The sequence below is a fragment of the Danio rerio genome, chromosome 13 (assembly GCF_052040795.2).
Source record: "Danio rerio strain M-AB ecotype USA chromosome 13, GRCz13ab, whole genome shotgun sequence".
In the NCBI taxonomy this organism is placed as follows: domain Eukaryota; kingdom Metazoa; phylum Chordata; class Actinopteri; order Cypriniformes; family Danionidae; genus Danio; species Danio rerio.
The window spans coordinates 39,499,408-39,519,277 of NC_141033.1; the positions used below are offsets into that span (position 1 = coordinate 39,499,408).

At 35.6% G+C, this 19,870-nt stretch overlaps 1 protein-coding gene across 6 annotated transcripts in view; it reads right to left on the reverse strand.

Annotated features, from left to right (window-relative positions):
- Nucleotides 1-1,916: 1,916 nt before the first annotated feature.
- trim9 (tripartite motif containing 9) overlaps nt 1,917-19,870 on the reverse strand; it is a 41,394-nt gene continuing 23,440 nt past the window's right edge. The window contains exons 6-11 of one of the 6 annotated variants that reach the window (XM_087277607.1): nt 17,862-18,007; nt 12,634-12,772; nt 11,659-11,697; nt 7,399-7,648; nt 5,888-6,050; nt 1,917-3,305 (exon numbers count right to left, since the gene is read on the reverse strand). In XM_087277607.1, coding sequence (XP_087133733.1) covers nt 3,228-3,305; nt 5,888-6,050; nt 7,399-7,648; nt 11,659-11,697; nt 12,634-12,772; nt 17,862-18,007 — 815 coding nt within the window. In that variant the 3' untranslated portion in view covers nt 1,917-3,227. 6 annotated transcript variants of the gene reach the window in all.

Here is a 19,870-nt window from a genome sequence, read left to right on the forward strand (position 1 = left end):
AAAACACTACAACAATTGTCTTTGGAAATATAGTGTTCAGTTATCAGTGAGTTATTAATTAAATTTGAAAGGTCATAATCAAGAACATCCAACACTAGAAACACCAAAGTCATGTTGGGAAAAAGAGAGGAGGGAAAATAAAAGTTTTGGATGGACAGTTAAAATAAGCAACATAAATAAAAGTGAGTCAATTAAATACTGTACCTTTACCAGTAATTAAACCATGGTTACTACCAGATGCAACAGTAGATTTTACACTATTAGAAAAGAGAAACACGGATAAAGAATGTAATTTGTTTTACAGTATGTAAAGAAATGTTAAATATGTTAAACCATATACAGATGCCTCAAAGAGTTTAAATAGAACAGATGTGGCCTTTACAGTTCCTGAATTTCAAATATCTGTGAGGAAATGGATTAGTAATGAAGTGCCAGTGTATACAGGAGAAATGATTGCATCCGAATAGAGCAAAGGCGGAAAAAACAATGGGATAATGAGAAAAAGGGCCGGTGGTTTTACAGAATTCAGTTAAGTCATGATGATTCACACTCCATACCAGTTAGTGGCGGAAATGCACCATTCTGTTGTTTGTAAACCGCCAATAAATTAGAAGAAGAAGAACAAAATAGAACAGTGCATGTGACAATAAGATTTAGTCAGACCTGAATTTATTATCTTATTTCTCTTAAGGATCAGTTTTAGGCCTTTTGCTGTTTACAATATACATGCTACCCCTGGGAGACATTATAAGAAGACATAAGATCAGGTTTCACTGCTATGCAGATGATCCTCAATTATATATTTCAACTAAACCTGATGAGACGTCTAAAACTGTCTGAGTGTATTAAAGATGTCAAAGACTGGATGACCAACAATTTTCTTTTCTTAAATTCAGACAATACTGAATTTTTACTTATTTGGTCTACAGTAAATCCTGTACACAGCAGATCTCACAACTCGACCTGTAATCAGAGGGATACAAAGTTAGCATTAGCTCTACTTTATAAGATCAATGTGTTAAATTAGACAGTTATTTAACATTTGAAAACCATATATCCCACATCACAAAAACTGCCTTTTTTCATCTGAGAAATACGCAGTTACGAAGTATAATATTCACCTCAGATGCACAAAAGCTAGTTCATGCTTTTATGACTTCTAGGCTGGATTACGATAATTTTCTGTTCGCTGGCTGCCCAGCGTCCTCTGTTAACAAACTTCAGCTAGTATAAAATGCAGCTGCCAGAGTTCTTACCAGGTCTACAAAATATGATCATATCACCCCAATTTTATCATCCTTACACTGCCTGTTAAGTTCCGTATTGACTTTAAAATATTGCTTCTTACCTATAAAGCTTTAAATAATCTAGCTCCTGTTTATTTAACCAACCTCCTGTCTCACTACAATCCAACCCGCTCTTTAAGATTTCAAAACTCAGGGCTTCTGGTAGTACCTAGAATTGCAAAGTCCACTAAAGGAGGTTGAGCCTTCTCATTTATGGCTTCAAAACACTTGAATAGCCTTCCTGATAATGTCCGAGGCTCAGACACACTCTCACAGTTCAAAACTAGATTAAAGACCTATCTTTTTAGTAAAGCATACACTCAATGCATCACATAAAGATGTGATGCATGAATGTGCTCCATGCAGGTGAGCTGGCTTGACAACCGCCTGTAGGACACATTCCTCCTGTCTTAATGCACCAGATATTGTGTTAGAATTTCTCATATGCTTTAAATGTTTGTTTCTATGTTTGCTTATATAACAGCTATTTTTATTTATAACACAGCATTTTTTGCATCTCGTTTAAGGATTTTTGTTGTTGCTGTTTTAAACTTATCTGCTGTGCAATTCAGATCTGCTGTTTCACATGACAACATATATATTTATTTTAACAGGAAAATGACAGACAACTTTATATTGCACCTAATCAAGTTTATTGAGCATAGAACTTTACACATAACAACAATTCAGACACAATAATAATAATAATAATAATACATTTCTTATATTGGGATTAATTTATGAAAAAATACAATTTACAATGGGTGAAATTATCCTTCACTGCACCCAAACATTCAGTAGTTTGTTAAGCCAAAATCAGCTCAAACAAACAGATAAAGTACAGCACCTGCCCCACATCTGAACCCCACCAGTGGGATTTTAAATATTTGTTTCAATGAAAAAAAGTACATCCTTTATGGTAAACTAATAGCCAAATGCTTCAAGCAGCTACACTGTCTCGTTTAAGGTTCTCTCTTTTATATTTGCAGTTCTACTGTTTTATATTGCAATTTGTTTTCTCACATTAAACATAAGCAGCACCAGTTATTGGTTTAGCATTTGCGTTTAGCTTGTGTAGATTTGAGGCAGCGAATGAGAAATAAAACCGAGAGATAGAAAAACAAAAGTTTATTCATTGTCATCTCTCCATAATACATTACGCAAGGCTGTGAAAATGCCTGTGTGTGTGTGTTTGTGTCCCAATTAGTGTTTTTTATTCTGTTCAACAAACAGAAAGCCATTACATCCTCATTGACACACATTCAGTTCATTGTCCCAATTGTATGTTTGCTCATCCACTGTGAATTTGGAGAGACCGATACAAATATCTCACATTTACTGAGGTGTAATATGTTAAAAGTTTAGGATTTAGGGATTGGATTGGTCATTAACGAAGGACTAAGACTCATGAGTAGGTTGTAGATATCTCCCATCCCCATCTGCAGATAAAAATCAACTTTATATGAAACAGAACATTTCTATGTGATGTAAAATGCATCCTCTAAGCTCTAACACATCAGTAACTTATTTCTAAGCTTAACTTCACACTGAGGATTTTATCATGAAACAACAGACACACTTCTGTTAAGATCCAGTAAGCTGGGAGTTCACGTCCATGAGCACCTTTTCCATAAAAACAACGACAACATCAATAATAATAATCATATCTAGAAAAAGAGTAAGAAAGAGAGAGGAAAATGATTCGATAATAATGTACCTCACATACATCAGGGTTTGGGTTGGGGTTATGTTAGGGTTTCCTTAACCCTGACTCTCACATTTATCGGGTCCATTTACATTTCACACTCCTCAAACCTCGTATTAATGACTGTCAGCAGCAATTCCCCCATCAAATCCTCACAGCTGAATACATGTGCACTCTGAGTGTGCGCGCGTGCGTGTGTGTTTGGGAATGAATGTGTATCAGTCGAGAGGAATCTTTTAGCAGACTGAGCCTGCAGCTTCAGACTCGCCGGGTGTATAAAAATCAGGAATAGGCAGCCCAGAATGAAGAGTCACCTGAAAACACACACAAAAATAAAATATGTATGACTACCTCGCATAAACACGGCAAAACCAACACCAATCACTGTGTTTATATTACAACTGCTGTGGAACTGTTTGAAACTGAAATTCAGATTGTTGGTGACATGCTGTATGCAAGTTCTCAATTCTGCTCCTGCACATTTTGTATGTCTTCCTAACAAACCTGATTCAGATCATCAGCTTGCTAACAGAGAGATCTATGAAGTGAGCCTTGTGTGTCTAGTAAGAGAGACATACAAAATGTGCAGGGCTGTGGGGCCTGAGGTCTGTTGACCGGAATTGAGAACCACTGTTTTAGGCATTCAACCGATCACAAAAATAGACTGGGCCATCTGGCCAATAAGAGCAGAGTAGCTCCTGAAAAGGCTGGGTTAAGGTATATACACCATGTCTAAAAAAAATAATTATTTTAGAATTTCATCAAATTACCTCCAGCTTTGTAATTTGATGGCAAATAGATGAAATTATATGACATGTATACATTTTTCACCTCACCTGATTTTTATCACCGCATTACCTAATATTGACAGAACGTTTCAATTTTATTAGTTGCAAACTAAATTAGCACACACAAAAATAAAGCAACGTTTATATATCGTCATTAATTACTACACAAGATCTCCTTAAATTGAAAAAAATATAAAAATTGATGCTTACTATGTGCCCCGCCGGCACGCACATGGCACGGCACGCCTATGACAGTGGTGATATTTTCAAAAGTAAGGGCAGAGTATGGACGAACACTCCTCGCCACATGACATACTGATCCAATGAGACTATTTTTTTGCCAACAAGTAATCCAATCCACCTTTTGTCCAGTTTTTCTTTTGTTTCAGTTCTTGTAAACCTTCAAACTCTTATCTTCATTCGAAAACATCTTTTTTATTTTCTTATTCTTTCTTATTTTATTTTCTATAGTCTTACACAGATAAAATGTCATCATTACATCATCGCCAAGGAAAGTAAATAAAGGGATTATTCTACACAGATTGCGCTGTTATTCCTGTACAAAATATAAGCACTCTTATTTTTGTATGATAAATTATTGCTTGGTTTTTTGAGACACGGTGTAGTGCATTCCAAATAGTGTATATTGCACTCTGAAGGGCACTTTGGAGTGAAAACAATCATGGACGCCATATTGAAGTGTTGTTTTTAACTAAAGTCTTCAAAACTAGCTACTGTAGGGCTCATCCCAATGCCCTAACCAGAGGGACTATCCAAAGGGATTAGGACAGGAATGGGCAAAATTGGCCCTGAGTGTGTTTGAATAGTGCTGGAGCAAAACTCTGCAAAACACCAGCCCTCCAGGACAGAGTTTGCCCATCCCTGGATTAGGCCATATGGATGAGTCCTTTCAATTGGAAAGCAGTTGGGATCCTTGAACTAACCACTTCAAATCATGTGAGAACAGAGTTGATGCTGTAATGTATATCATGAGAAAATGTAAGCAATTTTTTTGAATTTGAATGGATGCAAACTTATTGTAGGAGACCTCCAAATAATATATAGAATTCAAGGATTAGCAAATAGTAAGATTTGCATTTTCTTTATTGGAATATACATATATGTGGTTTCAGCCAGAGACTTTAAAATCAATAATGCTGGAACTTTTAGGTTTCTGAGGGGTTTTGTAGATTTGTGGAAAAGAAATGTGCTTGATTGTTTCTTCTGTGCTGCACTTGTAGTGTATTCAAATGTCACACATATACACAAACATACATGTATGTATATATATATATATATATATAATATAAATATGTATATATATATATAATATATATATTTATATATATTATTATAACTGTTTTTTTTTACTAAAATTATAATATTATTGTAATACTATAATAGTAATCTAATAAAAGACACTTAAGTGATCCTTGTTCGAGTAAACTTCTGGCTACATTTCCTAACACACTCTCTAAAACATAAACTGTCATAATGCAAAACTAAATTTTTTAAAATTAGATTTGCTCTAATAATTTTTTGTGCTCTAAAACTATATATTATTTAATTTTATGTGTTGACTGACATACTGAAGAAAAAAGGAAAATATCAGATTATAATTACAGAAATGGAATTTAAATAAATTACATTTAAATAACTGAATACATTGCATAAGAGTTTAATTCACCACAAAAAAGATTAAATGATATGAAGTATTAAAGGGATAGTTCACTCCAAATTGTCATCATTTACTTATCCTCCACTTGTTTCAAACCAGTTTGAGGTTCTTTCTTCTGTTGAACACAAATGAAGATATATTGAAGAAGGGTAAAAAAACTCAGCTTCCATAGTATATTTTGGATGTCAGTGGCTGCATTCTTCAGTAGATCTTAGAAAGACTTGAGTTTGAGTTATTGGTGAGGTAATTTACATTTTGAAGTGAACTATCCCTTTAAGACAAAACATACTCTAGAATTTAACTAATTCTATTTAATAATAATTGCTTTAAAAATATTATTTTTGTAGCAGGCACTCGTGTGTGTATATAATGTATCTTAAAGTTCACATCTTCTCGCAAAGATTCATGGAATTATGCACATTCATGTTACCTGAACATTGCGGTTGAGGCTGATGGCTGGGTAGTACATGCCCTCCAGTGTATTGAAGGCAACGGGTCCCTGTTGCTCATCATTTATCAAAAACAAGAGAATCCCACGGGTGAAATCCAGCAGAACACCCACCGTAGCTCCTTTACTTATCCCTCCATCCGTTCTGAAAAGAAAAAGACATATGAATATATCATATATCAAAATATATGAAAGGTCCAACACTGTGCAAGTATTGTCGACCCTATTGTTTGACACTCATTAGAAAGCATTCAGACTACACAAGTGTCATTTTATTCGCAGCATTTAAAGTGATATTTCACCCTAAAATGATCATTTATTCACCCTCAAAAGGTTCCTAGTTTCTACTGTTCAACACAAAAGAAGATATTTTGAAGAATGTTGGAAACGGGTATTGCCATTGACTTCCCATACTAATGAAACAGAAATGCTATGAAAGTCAAATGGCTACCAGTTTACAAAATACTTCAAAATAATCCTGTTTTGCGTTCAACAGAATAAAAAAAAAACTCAAACAGGTTTGAAACTAGTGAATAAATGGTGGGTGAATATTTTATTTTTGGGTGAATTATCATTTTAGTTGAAAATTTTTAATATTTTACAGATCTTAAAACTAACAGCAGATGGCAGTAACGCATCAGGGTTTTTTTTTGCCACCAAGCCCCCTTTTATGCACCCCGCCCCCAAATAGACAGCCAATCAGATGTAAGCAAACCTGAACATGTACATTTATTAACAGGCAGAGCATGTTTATATGAGATTTCTGCTCTTCACTGAGCCTAAGGTTGTGATGGAGACAAGTGTGATTTCTCAGGACACTCATTTCGGTGACATCTCTCAGATCGTAGAAACATTCATGTTCCCCCAACACTTATATGCACACTAAAGGTGGGAGAGTGTGAAAGACAAAAGAATGAAAACAAAGAAGCAGACTGTTGCTGTGACTGTGTGGGTGAAGGTGTTATTTCAATATTGCCTGCTGACAGTGTGTGATTTATTAAAGTGTAACAATACTGCTGCATTTGCGATCTCCAGAGAAATGACAAATCATGCTTTATTTTGGAATTTCCAGTGGGTGTATTTCATGTTTTTGACAGAAAAATCATACTGGATATTTTATAACACACAACATTGGCACCATGTCACAATACCGGCAATGATTTAAAAAAATGTTCATAAAATATGCATTTTTAAACATGCAGTTCTGAAGGCAAAAGTGGGTCCAACCCGGTACTAGTAAGGTGTACCTAATAAAGTGGCCGGTAAGCGTTCTTTGCAATTATAGTATTTACTGTATTTGTGTAACAGATACTAATAAAATTACTCATGCAGCATTGTTTGGCAAGTAATGGTTCTTTTACTTGTGTATGACTTTTCAGTACTCTTCCCACCACTGCAAGTATGTAGACATAGAGATGTAAACAAACAGTTTATCATACCGGTTGGTGTGTGAGTTGTTATGCATGAACCAGGAGCGGTTGTTGTCCACATACATGGCCCATGCTTTATCATCCTTGCCCAGCATCACATCCTTCATCACATCGGCCCGGGCGACGCCAAACGCTGGGTCAGGGTGGTTATCATAGCGATCGATGGTCATCTCCCAGTAATGCACGCCACGAGAAAAGCCAGTGTTTCCCATAACCACGCGGTCGTCGTAGCTGTTACACGTCACCGTGAGGTTGTCATTGGACAAGATGATGTCAGGATGAGCCGATGCGGAGTCAAAGGTGAACCAGGCTACTGTAAACACATAGATATATAGAACGGTTGAGCTATAATTTGCTATAAGAACGAACGTCCAAATGAGATTAAAGGATAGTTCATTAAAAAGTGATTATTTACTGACTGACCACATCTTGATATTCTGTTAGCCATTGACCTAAATAGTCCCCCCCCCTATTTTGGATGTCAATGACTACCATCTTTTATGTTTAACAGAAAAAGAAACTAATTGCAACCAATTGAGCATGAGTAAATGATGAGTAAATTTTCATTTTGGGTTGAACCATCCCTTCTAAAGCCTTAAGCATACTTACATTTTTTTAAATGTATTTACAATACTTCAGACTTTAATAAACAATATGTGAGCTAAGATGACTGAATTCTTAGTATTCATGTATAAAACATTGCATAACAAAATTCCTTAATGACTTGGCTACTACTACTACTGAGATACTGCAGTACACAGAGAATTATGACACATTACTCTCCTATGATGCCGCGGGAGAGGATTTGTGAATGACAGTGTGAGCAACAAGCAATGCAACTGACCACCATAGGTCATGTGACAGTGACAACAGGGCAGATGTACAGTAGTACCTCTCATTCATCCTATACAGATCATGCTTTTTTAATGGTCGTGATGTAAGATTCAATACAGTATGACATTCTGGACACAGTGACTGACATTTAAACTGCTGCCAGAGTTTGACTACTATTGGACATCAAGTGTGAACACAAGCTCTCAACACGGGGACTAGAAAGCTTTATCCTTGTCTTATGTCTGTGCATTTTTCCTCCAAAGGTTCTGAAATATATATATATATATATATATATATATATATATATATATATATATATATATATATATATATATATATATATATATATATATATATATATATATATATATATATATATATATATATATTATTTTTTTTTTCTTTCTCTTAAATAAGGCACTCAATCACAGTTTGGTTTTATTCAGCTCTTTGATGAGGGATATGACAATCTAACAGACTAACATGAAAATCTAACAGACTAACATGAAAAACACTTAGATGTATCTTAAAGAGTCTCTGATGTAAACCAGTGGTTTGATACACTTAACAACTACGGCCTCCATTGAAGTGTAATAGTAACTGTTAGCCAGGAACAAAAGCTGATGAATGACAAAACTCTTTAACATGGATTTTAGAAAAATTCAGGAGGCCCCAGCAGGATTTGCCCAGCACAATCTGGCCTTCTGCAGAAAAAGTTTGAGAACCAATGTGTTAAAGAATAAAACACACTTCTCATGGAAATACTGTGATGTATGATTTAAAAAATCCTGAAAGGGTAAATTTACCCACAATCTAAAATTTGTTTTTTAATTTTGCACCCTCATGTTGTTCCAAAGCCCTGAGATCTTCATTCATCTTTAGACCACAAATATATTCATTTTCAACCACTTTTTTGGGGCCAGGTCATGGGGGCAGCAGTTTTAGGAGAGAATCCCAGACTTCACCCTTCAAAGGAAACTCATTTCCTCCGCTTGCATCTGAGATCTTGTCCTTTTGGTCATGACCCAAAGCTCATGACCATAGGTGAGAGGAGGAATGTAGATTGACCGCTAAACCGAAAGCTTTCCCTTTTCGGTTCAGCTACTTCTTTACCACAACGGGTACATCGACCGCATTACCGCTGCTGCTGAACCAATCCGCCTGTCAATCTCACGTTCCATCCTTACCTCACATCCAAACCCCAAAATACTTAAACTCCACCACCTGGGGTAAGGACTTTCTTCCACAAATTACAATCTTAAAATCTTAGAGCTCTCTCATCCCCCATAGACAGCAACAGTCCCAAAACAAAACCGTAAACATACAAAGTTCCATGAACAATTTGGTGTGGCAAAAAAGGTTAAAATCATCTCCCATGTCAAATCAGGGTGTATGTTTACTACAGGCATTTGTGTGTTGATTGCAGACTGTAATGGCAAGATATTATATTGCCCATAGTAAATGCTCACCCTGACGACCTGACGAGGAAAGGAAAATATAGGTGAACTTGGAGCTTCATATGATTAGAGTTGAACCACTGTATCACATGGAATGTTTTGACAATGTTTTTGGTTCCTTGTCTAAGCTTCCTTTTCTAGACAATGTCTTGTAACTATTGTTGTTTAAGAAGCATGAGAGTACTCTTGGATTTCATATAAAGTATCTTCATTTGTGTTCTGAAGAACAGTCTCAGGGGATTAGGATCAGACATTTTTGGGCAAACTAACATTTGAAGCATTTACGGTTTTCTTTGCCATATGCGCGAGATGTTCAGCCACTGCACATGGTCTTAAATTAACATCCTTTATTAAACCGCAGTCTGGAATACTCAATTCTGATTGGTCAGTCGCAATATTCCAAGGTATGTTATTCCTAAGATAACAACCTCTAAATAACGCACTCATCGGAGAACTTCGAATCCCCTTGACCGTCAGTGATTACAATCAAATCCATATACTTACATCCACATTCACATATATATATGTGCTTGTCTGTTATGTCATGGTTTTCGACAGTTTCATGCCATCTTGTGACTGAATAATACATAGGTCAGTGTATGCATTATTCAGCTAGTTTAGTTTCTGTCAGCTTTGCATTTTTGACTGTTTGGCACCATCTTGTAAATGAATAATGTGCAGGTTAGTGTATAGTTCATTCCAAGATGTCCTCACTACAGCTTGCAGCTTGATGACATAGGCGATTGTCAACTAAGTAGCAAACCTTGTATCGACCACTAAGGTAATGCCCATGCTACTGTGATGGTTGAGTTTAGAGTAGGGGGAGTTGTAAACGATCGTCAACTACGTAGCAGACCTTGTACCGCCCACTAAGGTAACGCCCATGCTACTGTGATGGTGTGGTTTAGGGTACATGGAGATGTGTAGGTGATCGTCAACTACGTAGTGGACCTTGTACCGCCCACTAAGGTAGCACCCATGTTACTGTGACAGTTGGGTTTAGGGTAGGAGGAGGTGTAGGCGATTGCCAGCTAAGTAGTGGACCTTGTACTGCCCACTAAAGTAGCACCCATGCTACTTTGACGGTTGGGTTTAGGAGAGGTATAGGCGATTATCAACTATGTAGCGGACCTGGTCAACTACGTCATCAAGCTGCGGGCTGCAGTGAAGACTGTCTCGTTCATTCAGCAAGTTTAGTTTCTGTCAGTTTTGGTTTTTCACAGTTGAGTAAATGTGAATAAATAAAACGTAGGTTAGTCTATGCTTCACTCAGCTAGTTTAGTTTCTTTCAGCTTTGCATTTCTGACTGTTTGGCGCCATTGTGGTAATGAATAATGTGCAGGTTAGTGTATAGTTCGTTCAGTTAGTTTAGTTTCTGTCAGCATTGAGTTTTTGACTGTTTGGCGCCATCTTGTGAATGAATAATGTGCAGGTTATTGTTTAGTTTATTCAGTTAGTTTCGTTTCTGTCAGCATTGAGTTTTTGACTGGCGCCATCACGTGAATAAATACATAGGTCTGTGTATGCTTTATTCAGCTAGTTTAGTTTCTGTCAGCTTTGTGTTTTTGACTGTTTGGGCCATCTTGTGACTGAATAATGTGCAGATTATTGTATACTCCATCAGCTGTTTTTGTTTCTGTCAGCTTTGCATTTAATGAAATAATTAATAAACTATTTTGGCTCAGATAATGTTTTGTGTCTAATTTTTATGTTTTGTGAAAAGTAGCAGAGTAATATGCTGGATAAAGTACATCCAGGGTTGCTGTTTTCACAGAATAATGCTTATATCTCAGACTTTATTCTGCGATAACAATCTCTTGAATGTACTTTATTACTAATATGGCATATGCATAAAAAACGAAGTATAGTTAAGAATAGCTTAAGAACACAGACACACTACAAATCAAACTTGCAAATACTTACGCTCTCTCTCTCACACACACACACACACACACTGACAAATAAACATACACAAGCAGACGGGAATAGTTAATATGAGGATAACATAAGGATGATATTCAGGCATTCATACCTGTTGCCAGAGTTTGACTACCATATGAAGGAAGACTCACTGAAATCAAGAGAAAGAAAGAGGGACAAAGAGAGAGAGAGAGAGAGAAAAGGTTGGAGAAAAAGAAAAGCGAAAAAGGCAGAGAAATGCAGAGGACAGAAAATGCAGAGGGTGGAGGGAAAGAAAATAAAGAAAGTAACAGAATTGGGTACTGAAAGAGAGGAAGGAAAGCAGTGGATCAGGGAAGCTAGACTTAATCAGCGCTCACAAGTAAAAGAAACAGAGCGTTAGTACTGTTAATAGCATTATAATGACGTTTGTTTATATAGTATTAGTATCAGACATACAGCAGTGCTCATAAAGTCATCACCACAGCAGACTTTTAATGTTATGTCACATGCACTTCCCATCAATAGAATACCAAACAAGTTAGAGCCCGAATGTCCTAAAAATTATGTTTTTCAGAAATGGTCAATGCTTAAATCTTCTTTAGAAGAATGAGGGTGAAGTGATCATACTAAATTCAAAAGGGTAAAAAATATGTCTTGAATTAAATACATGTAAATATAATTAAAGATTTTAAAAAATCTATTAAATATATTAATTAGTATTTTAGAGCTGCACTTTAAAATAAATAAATAAATAAATAAATAAATAAAGTTATAGTACCATTTTATTATATTGATGTTTGAAAACCTCTTTTTGTCTATATTCCAAAATGTAATCTTCCACGCAAGATTTCTTGTTAGAATCTACTCTACAAGTTGCAGCTGATAGTCTCACAATAAAACCGTCTCCAAACACACCAACATGTGTCCTATTTGTGGAAATTGCCCACTATATTGACATTACTAATAAAAACCAGCTGTATAATTTTGCACTTACATGCTCACGCTTCCCTGTGCAACAAGAGCAATAGAACTCAATAGTAATGTGTGTGTATGTGTGTGTGTGTGTGTGTGTGTGTATGAAAAACAGTGAAATTTCATCTCTTACTCTCTGACGTCTGCATGACAAGCGTTTTGCTGTACTGGCCGACTCCGCTGGAGTTAAACGCTTTAACACGAGATTTGTAAGTACTGTTGAAGTGCAGACCGTCCACAGTGCAGATCATCTCCGTCCCAACGTACACTTCCTGTAGAAAACAAGCTTCCGTTAGTAAACACAAATGGTTTAAATTATATTTACTATATATAGTAGCTACTATTGTTGTGATCACCAGTGGTGGTTTCTCTACGCTGAAGATTACTTCCAGAATTCCAAACGAACTCCCAGAACTATTTGCACCTATCACAGCTGTAGCTCATCTCACTGATTACATGGACTATATTTACACCTCACTTTCACATTCACATTGCAGAGTCTTGTTTTTCCATGTAATGCATAACAAATTTCCCTATTTCCGGGTTTCCCTGTTTATGTTGCCATGGTTTTAATCTTTGCATTGTTTATTGTTTCTGTTGATTCTTTGCGTAGAGTAATGAAGTTTGCCCTGTGCACTCCATTAAAAATCTCTTGAATGTACTTTATTAGTTGCATCCAAAATAAAAGATTGTATTTACATAATGTATGTGTATTCACTGTGTATAAATATTGTGTAAATATAAATAAAAATATACTCAAATATATTTATCTATCTATCTATCTATCTATCTATCTATCTATCTATCTATCTATCTATCTATCTATCTATCTATCTATCTATCTATCTGTCTGTCTGTCTGTCTGTCTGTCTGTCTGTCTGTCTGTCTGTCTGTCTGTCTGTCTGTCTGTCTGTCTGTCTGTCTGTCTGTCTGTCTGTCTGTCTGTCTGTCTGTCTGTCTGTCTGTCTATATATATATATATATATATATATATATATATATATATATATATATATATATATATATATATATATATATATATATATATATATATATATATATATATGTATGTATATGTTATAGAGGCCAGCTAGCGAAGTGCAAGTTGACCTCACTACTCTGACCTCAAAAGTTGCTCTAACAACAGACGCTAGGGGCCATGGTCTTTAGCCTCCTTGTTAGAGCAATTGACTCCCATGCAAAGAATCACCGGTTCGATCCCAGCTCAGAGCGAGTTTGGAGCAGTAGGACCGGTGGGTTACACATGGGGGCTCGTCCGGGATGAAAGTGAGGTTTAGGGCAGTGAGTGTAATGGAGGTCGGCTAGCACAGTGCTATGCAGGTAAACCTCACTCCTCTGACCTCTAAAGGTGCTCTAGCGACAGACGCTAGAAGCCATGGTCTTTAGCCTCATTGTTAGAGCAACTGACTCCCATACAAAGAATCGCAGATTCAATCCCAGCTTAGCACGGGTTGGGTGCAGCAGGACAGGTGGTTTACACGTGGGGGCTCATCCGGGATGGAAGTGAGGATTAGGGCAGTGAGTGTAATGGAGGCCAGCTAGCGCAGTGGTATGCAGGTAAACCTCACTCCTCTGACATCAAAAGATGCTCTAGCGACAGACGCTAGAGGCCATGGTCTTTAGCCTCCTTGTTAAAGCAACTGACTCCCATCATGCAAAGAATCGCCGGTTTGATCCCAGCTCAGCATGAGTTGGGTGCAGAAGGACCGGTGGGTTATAAATATATACACACACACACACACACACACACACACACACGTATATACAAGCTTTAATTCGGATGGAATTAATTATGATTAATCATTTGACAGTACTAACTTAAATACAGTGTAAGTATGCATATTAAACCCTTTCAATGCTAGCATGCTTTGTGTGTGTTCAATTTCTGCAGCATGCATACTTACACATACATTTTCTTTATGTTTGGATTTAATTCCTATAGACGGTTGTGTTCATTTGCTAGTTAATGCTGATGAATATCTTGGGGAAAACACAATGTGATACTGCTGCTAAAAATCAACCCAAAAAATGGAGCAAATATGAGAACACATGAACCTGGCTTTCTAAAATAAGAGCTTGGCCTGTTTAGAGGGTAGTTAAGTGTGTGTGTCTGTGTGTGTGTGTAGGTGACAATATGTGCCTGACAGAGAGTATTTTAATGCTTTTGTGTAATCTCAGGTGATTTATTTTGTGATCACATCACTCAGATCACATTTAGTGGTAGTCAGAAAACACGTGACCTCCTCCGTCTGTTTTCATGCTTTTAATGTTATCATGGATTCAGAAGTATTAAGCAGCACAGCTTATTTTAACATTGATAATAGGAATTTATGATTCTTGAGCATCAGCTCAATCAGCATGTTAGAACGTGTTTTCAAGGATCACATGACACTAAAGACTGGAGTAATGGCATTACGCAATCACAGGAAAAAATTCATATATATTTCACATAGAAAACAGTTATTTTAAATTGTAAGAATATTTCAATGAGTTTTAATTAGTTTTTGATCAAGTAAATGCACCCTTCTTTTAAAATGCAGTTACTGACCATTTTTTTTTAGGTATGATTTATATATATGCGTGTGTGTTTGCGAACGCAGTGGTCTTGGGGAAATATATAAATAGACTCCTGCAGTGAGAGGCATGAATCATCTTCAGACTTCAGGCATTGTGCAGCAAATGTGCGATGAGACATTTCTCTGGTCTTGACTTTTTAATAAAAAATACATACATGTCCTTTGTCACTGAAATAAATGACACTCAATCTTTGGTTTCCATAGACATAAGACAAACCATAATACAATACACTCTGACATTGAATGAGTGTGTGTGTGTGTGTGTGTGTGTGTGTGTACACATGAACAAATCACACCATTTTTTGTTCCTTCTGAGGAATTTATTGCTCAGACCACTGAGCCAGAAACGTCGCATCTAAAATTCAGATTGTGTTTACTGTGTCCACATCAAAAAATGAAAAATTATACTAGAGCAACAAATATTAATGCATGGGCTCTCTTGGTTTCCAGTTGTTTAGAATAGTCATTATTATAGCGATTTTACTTGGTGAATGCTGCTATGAACGTGAAACATGATACTTTTCTCACAATATTTTACATCATTTTTTTTATGCCATTACAAAATTTACTAATAGACATTACAAGCATTTTTAGCTCCACACTTTTTTTGCTTTTGGTATGGTTTTTGGTGTTTAGAAGCAACATGGCAATTCATGAATAACGTTTTTGATTTGCTTCGAGGTAAATTATGTTATCCACACACTCTCCTTCCTTTCCTTTCAAGTGAATCCATTGTTGTTGTGGCTAATTTTTTCGGAAATTTATATTAAGTAAATACATATTGTTTTGATAATATTCAAATTATTTCTTATTAAAGGTGATGGATGTAAGTTTTTGATTGTTCTAAAGCATAAAAATACCACAATATGCTTGCAGATATTTGAGAAAAATGCCAACTGAACATTCTTGTTTATCTGAAAAACAGATATTCTGCTTTGAAAATGCAAGTTATGTGCCGGAACGCTGTCTTTGTTTTGGTTCTTTAAACCCGCCCACTTCCAGTTTAGCCAATTATATTTCAGCTCTCCAGATAGCCTTGTTGGAAACCAGCATATTTCATTCATTTATTCAGGAAGGTGCTCAAAACATTCGCCCATGACCAAAATGCAACCTCCGGTGGACAGTAACAGCCCCGAAATGAGATGCAGATTCAGAGTTTCACATTAGGTTAATAATCAGGAAATAATATAAATATTACGAGCGTGAACATTAGATGAGCAGGTTACATTGTAACTCTGTGTCCTAACAACACGCAACGTGACAAGATTTGTAGTGATAAGCAATTTGTCTGTTTTCTCCAGACGAAACACAACAGAATTTTAAATACAGCCATTTAAAAGCACATAATATGCACTCACTCATGAAATGGTAAGGTTTATAATCTAATTAATACACATTAAACCTTTTTACCATTATTAAATGTACATGGTTGTCAAATGGTTTCTTTTATTTTCAAGATCTAAGGTGAACTATCTGCTGCTGCTGCTTTCAGTAGTATGGTAATAAATGTCATGTAAAATGGCATTCAAACTCAAATTATTAGCATTTAACACTGAATAAAGCACATGACGTGTAACTGAGGTGATTATTGTCAGTTTTTTGTTCAGCTGCAAGAAACAGAAGCCGTTTCTAATTTAATAAATTGAGGTGTTGGTTAGAACAAAAACTCCTTTTAATATGGAAATATTGCTTCTATCGTGTGCTGCTGCTTTTAAATAGAACACAAATTAAATCAGCCTTTAGGCTCGATTGTTAGGTTCGCTCCTGCTCCTGGTCCTCAATCTGGCAACCTGAGCTTGCTTTGTTTTGATCCCGGAATGCAACACCTTGGTGTAACTACTGGATGTCAAACTTAGATACTGCGCCTTTAATTATTCTATTAATAAGAACAAGATTTTGTATTTTTATTCATTGGTCATGTACTGTATATTTCTTAATAGAAAGATACAGTGATGAGAAATATGTATTTTTATTTTATTGTTTTAATATTTTTAAGTATTTGTAAAAAAATGTTTTTAGAAATAAAAAATTGAACACTTTAAAAATGCTTCAAGCCAATATATGCACTGTAAAAATATTGTATATGTATATATATATATTTTTAATTTTGCCATCTCTTAATTTTCTATAAGGAACAAAATCTAAAAAGGTGACTTATTTTAATATAATTTTAACAATTTACTGTTTTATACAATTTTGTTTATACGATGCTTAGTACTTACGAGTACACTGCTCACAATCGTCTCATTTAAATGAATATTTTCTATAGGAAGCTTAATCTAATAATAGTTAGTCTAATAAAATAATTTAAGAGAAAGATCCAAAAATTAGTAGCCAAAATTTATGTTAGTAAGAAAAAACTTTAAAGAGCAAAAATCTAAAGAAACCAAAAAAATCATAAACTTTTGTTGGATTTTTGTTTTTGCCAATATTTGGCATTTAAATGTATTATCTATCTATTTCTGAAGTTGTTTAGGGACTAAAATATTACTTTAATAAATTTTTACATATGTTTATTATATATCTGTTTTGTTCAAATGCACCAAAATATTACCCATATTCACTGAGAAATAGATAAAAATATTCATTTTCAAAATGGGGTGTTCTTATTGTACATAAAATATGAAACACTTAAGTAGTTATCCTTTAATAACAGATACATGGAAGAAACATTGTACATCCTATGTTTTATAGAAAGCTGAATAATCCAGAGAACGTGATTAATGCAGAAAGCTTCACTGTATGTACAGTATATGTGACTCACTCTGAACTGGCCTCCAGTGCCATCATCCAGCTCTAGAATATACCCGTCCACAGCGATGGTGGAGAGAGGCGGCTGTTTCCAGGACAGAGTGGCGCTGCTGGTTTGAGTGCAGCACTCCTCTAACTGAAGAATAGGAGCAGCTGGAACTACACACACACACACACACACACACACACACACACACGCACACACACACACACACACACACACACACACACACACACACACACACAGAGCCAAAGACAAAGACAGAGTTATTCTGGGTCCAGTGTTCTGTCCTACTGTGTCATTAAGAAAAGCTATGCAGAAATAAAGGAAACACACCCAATCAGGCACAAACACAGACGAGATCTTAACCTTAAATTTAAAACTGCTTGTATTCTAGCCATAATAAAAGAAATAAGACTTTTTCCACAAGAAAGAATATTTTAGGAAATTATGTGAAAAGTTTCATGCTCTGTTAATCCTGTTAATCACAAGAAGACAAATAATTGTATCTTTAACTGTATTTAAAGTCATGCTGGTAAATAAATTGATGGTGCAGATTCATAGCAGCCTCTGCTCTGTCATGTTGCCAGATCCAGTTATTATAAGCTCTATGTCATTGAACTTGCCAGGTATAAAAGATTAATTCACCCCAAAAATAAAATTCTGTATTTAATTACTCACCCTCATGTTGTCCTAAGCCATTAAAACCTTCCTACATCTTCAAAACACAGATATTTTATTGCCATTTTAGTTGAAATCAGAGAGCTGTCTAATCATCCACAAACAACAACAGTCAAGACATGTTCAAAGTAGAGTTGTCAAAAGTATCGACTTCGGTAGACATTGGTACTGAGTTTTAAAAATGTCCTGCAAACATTTGAGTCCTGCTCTAAAACTCCACTGATTGGCCATGCTCAACAGATATGACTGTGATTGGCCTTGAAGATCATTGGTTTTCCTCTTCACCTCTGTTCATCAAATGCATACACAGATGCATGAAGCGCTTTTGAGTCAGCTCATAGACATATCAACTGATCAATGCTGTAGTTATGATCTCGCTTAACAGCACTCCAAAGTTAGCAAATTTCAGTACCGATTGGTACCGAAAACGATACTGTTGACAAACCTAGTTCAAAAAACTTTGTGTAACTTCAGTGTTTCAATTGTTATCATAGAAAGCTCCAAGAACACTTATACTACAGCAAAAAACAGGGTGATACTTAATACAGGGTCATACTCAACAGGGTCAAAACAAATACACACTCTGACCTGATGTGGGAGACAAAATTGAACAATGTCTTATTTATACTTTCTTACAGTTCCTTTTCTGGATTTTGAAAGTCTCTGGAACATTACTGTCATTGGAAGATGAGAGAGCTCTCGGATTTCATCTTAAAATGTTTAATTTATGCTGTGAAAATTAACAAAGGTCTCATTGGTTTAGAACGACATGAGAAATCAACTAATCAACTGACAACTAATCAGGAAAAACATAATGTGACAGCATTAATAAAGTAATTTGAGAGTTAATAATGTGTGAAGACGATGTTTGGGTTCGAGATTCAGTATCAATTTGCGAAATATAAAATTTGAACTTATTTTTTTTCGGGGGGTTTGCTTTTGGTTGTTTTATGTGTAAATATCTGTCAACACTGACACTTCAACTGATAGGCAGCAATCAAAAAATCAAAAACAATAGCATAACTCTCCTAAAACAGATCTGCCGAACAACAAAAATTAAAATACTTGCCAGGTTCTGGAGGTCCTAAAGAGTCTAAAAATATTTAATTGAAATGTATTTGCAGCACTTAAAGTAATGATCAGTTTGATTAAATGAATGGACTTTTCAAGCCATTTTTTTGTCATAATTTTATATTAAATTTCATTCATAATAGTCCTAAAAAGGTCTTAAATACTCTTACATTTGACCTATACATAGTAGCTTAGCTAACCATTTACATGCACAAGTTCACACCGAGCATGTATTGCAGAAGTTATCCATCTTTCATAAATTGAAACTT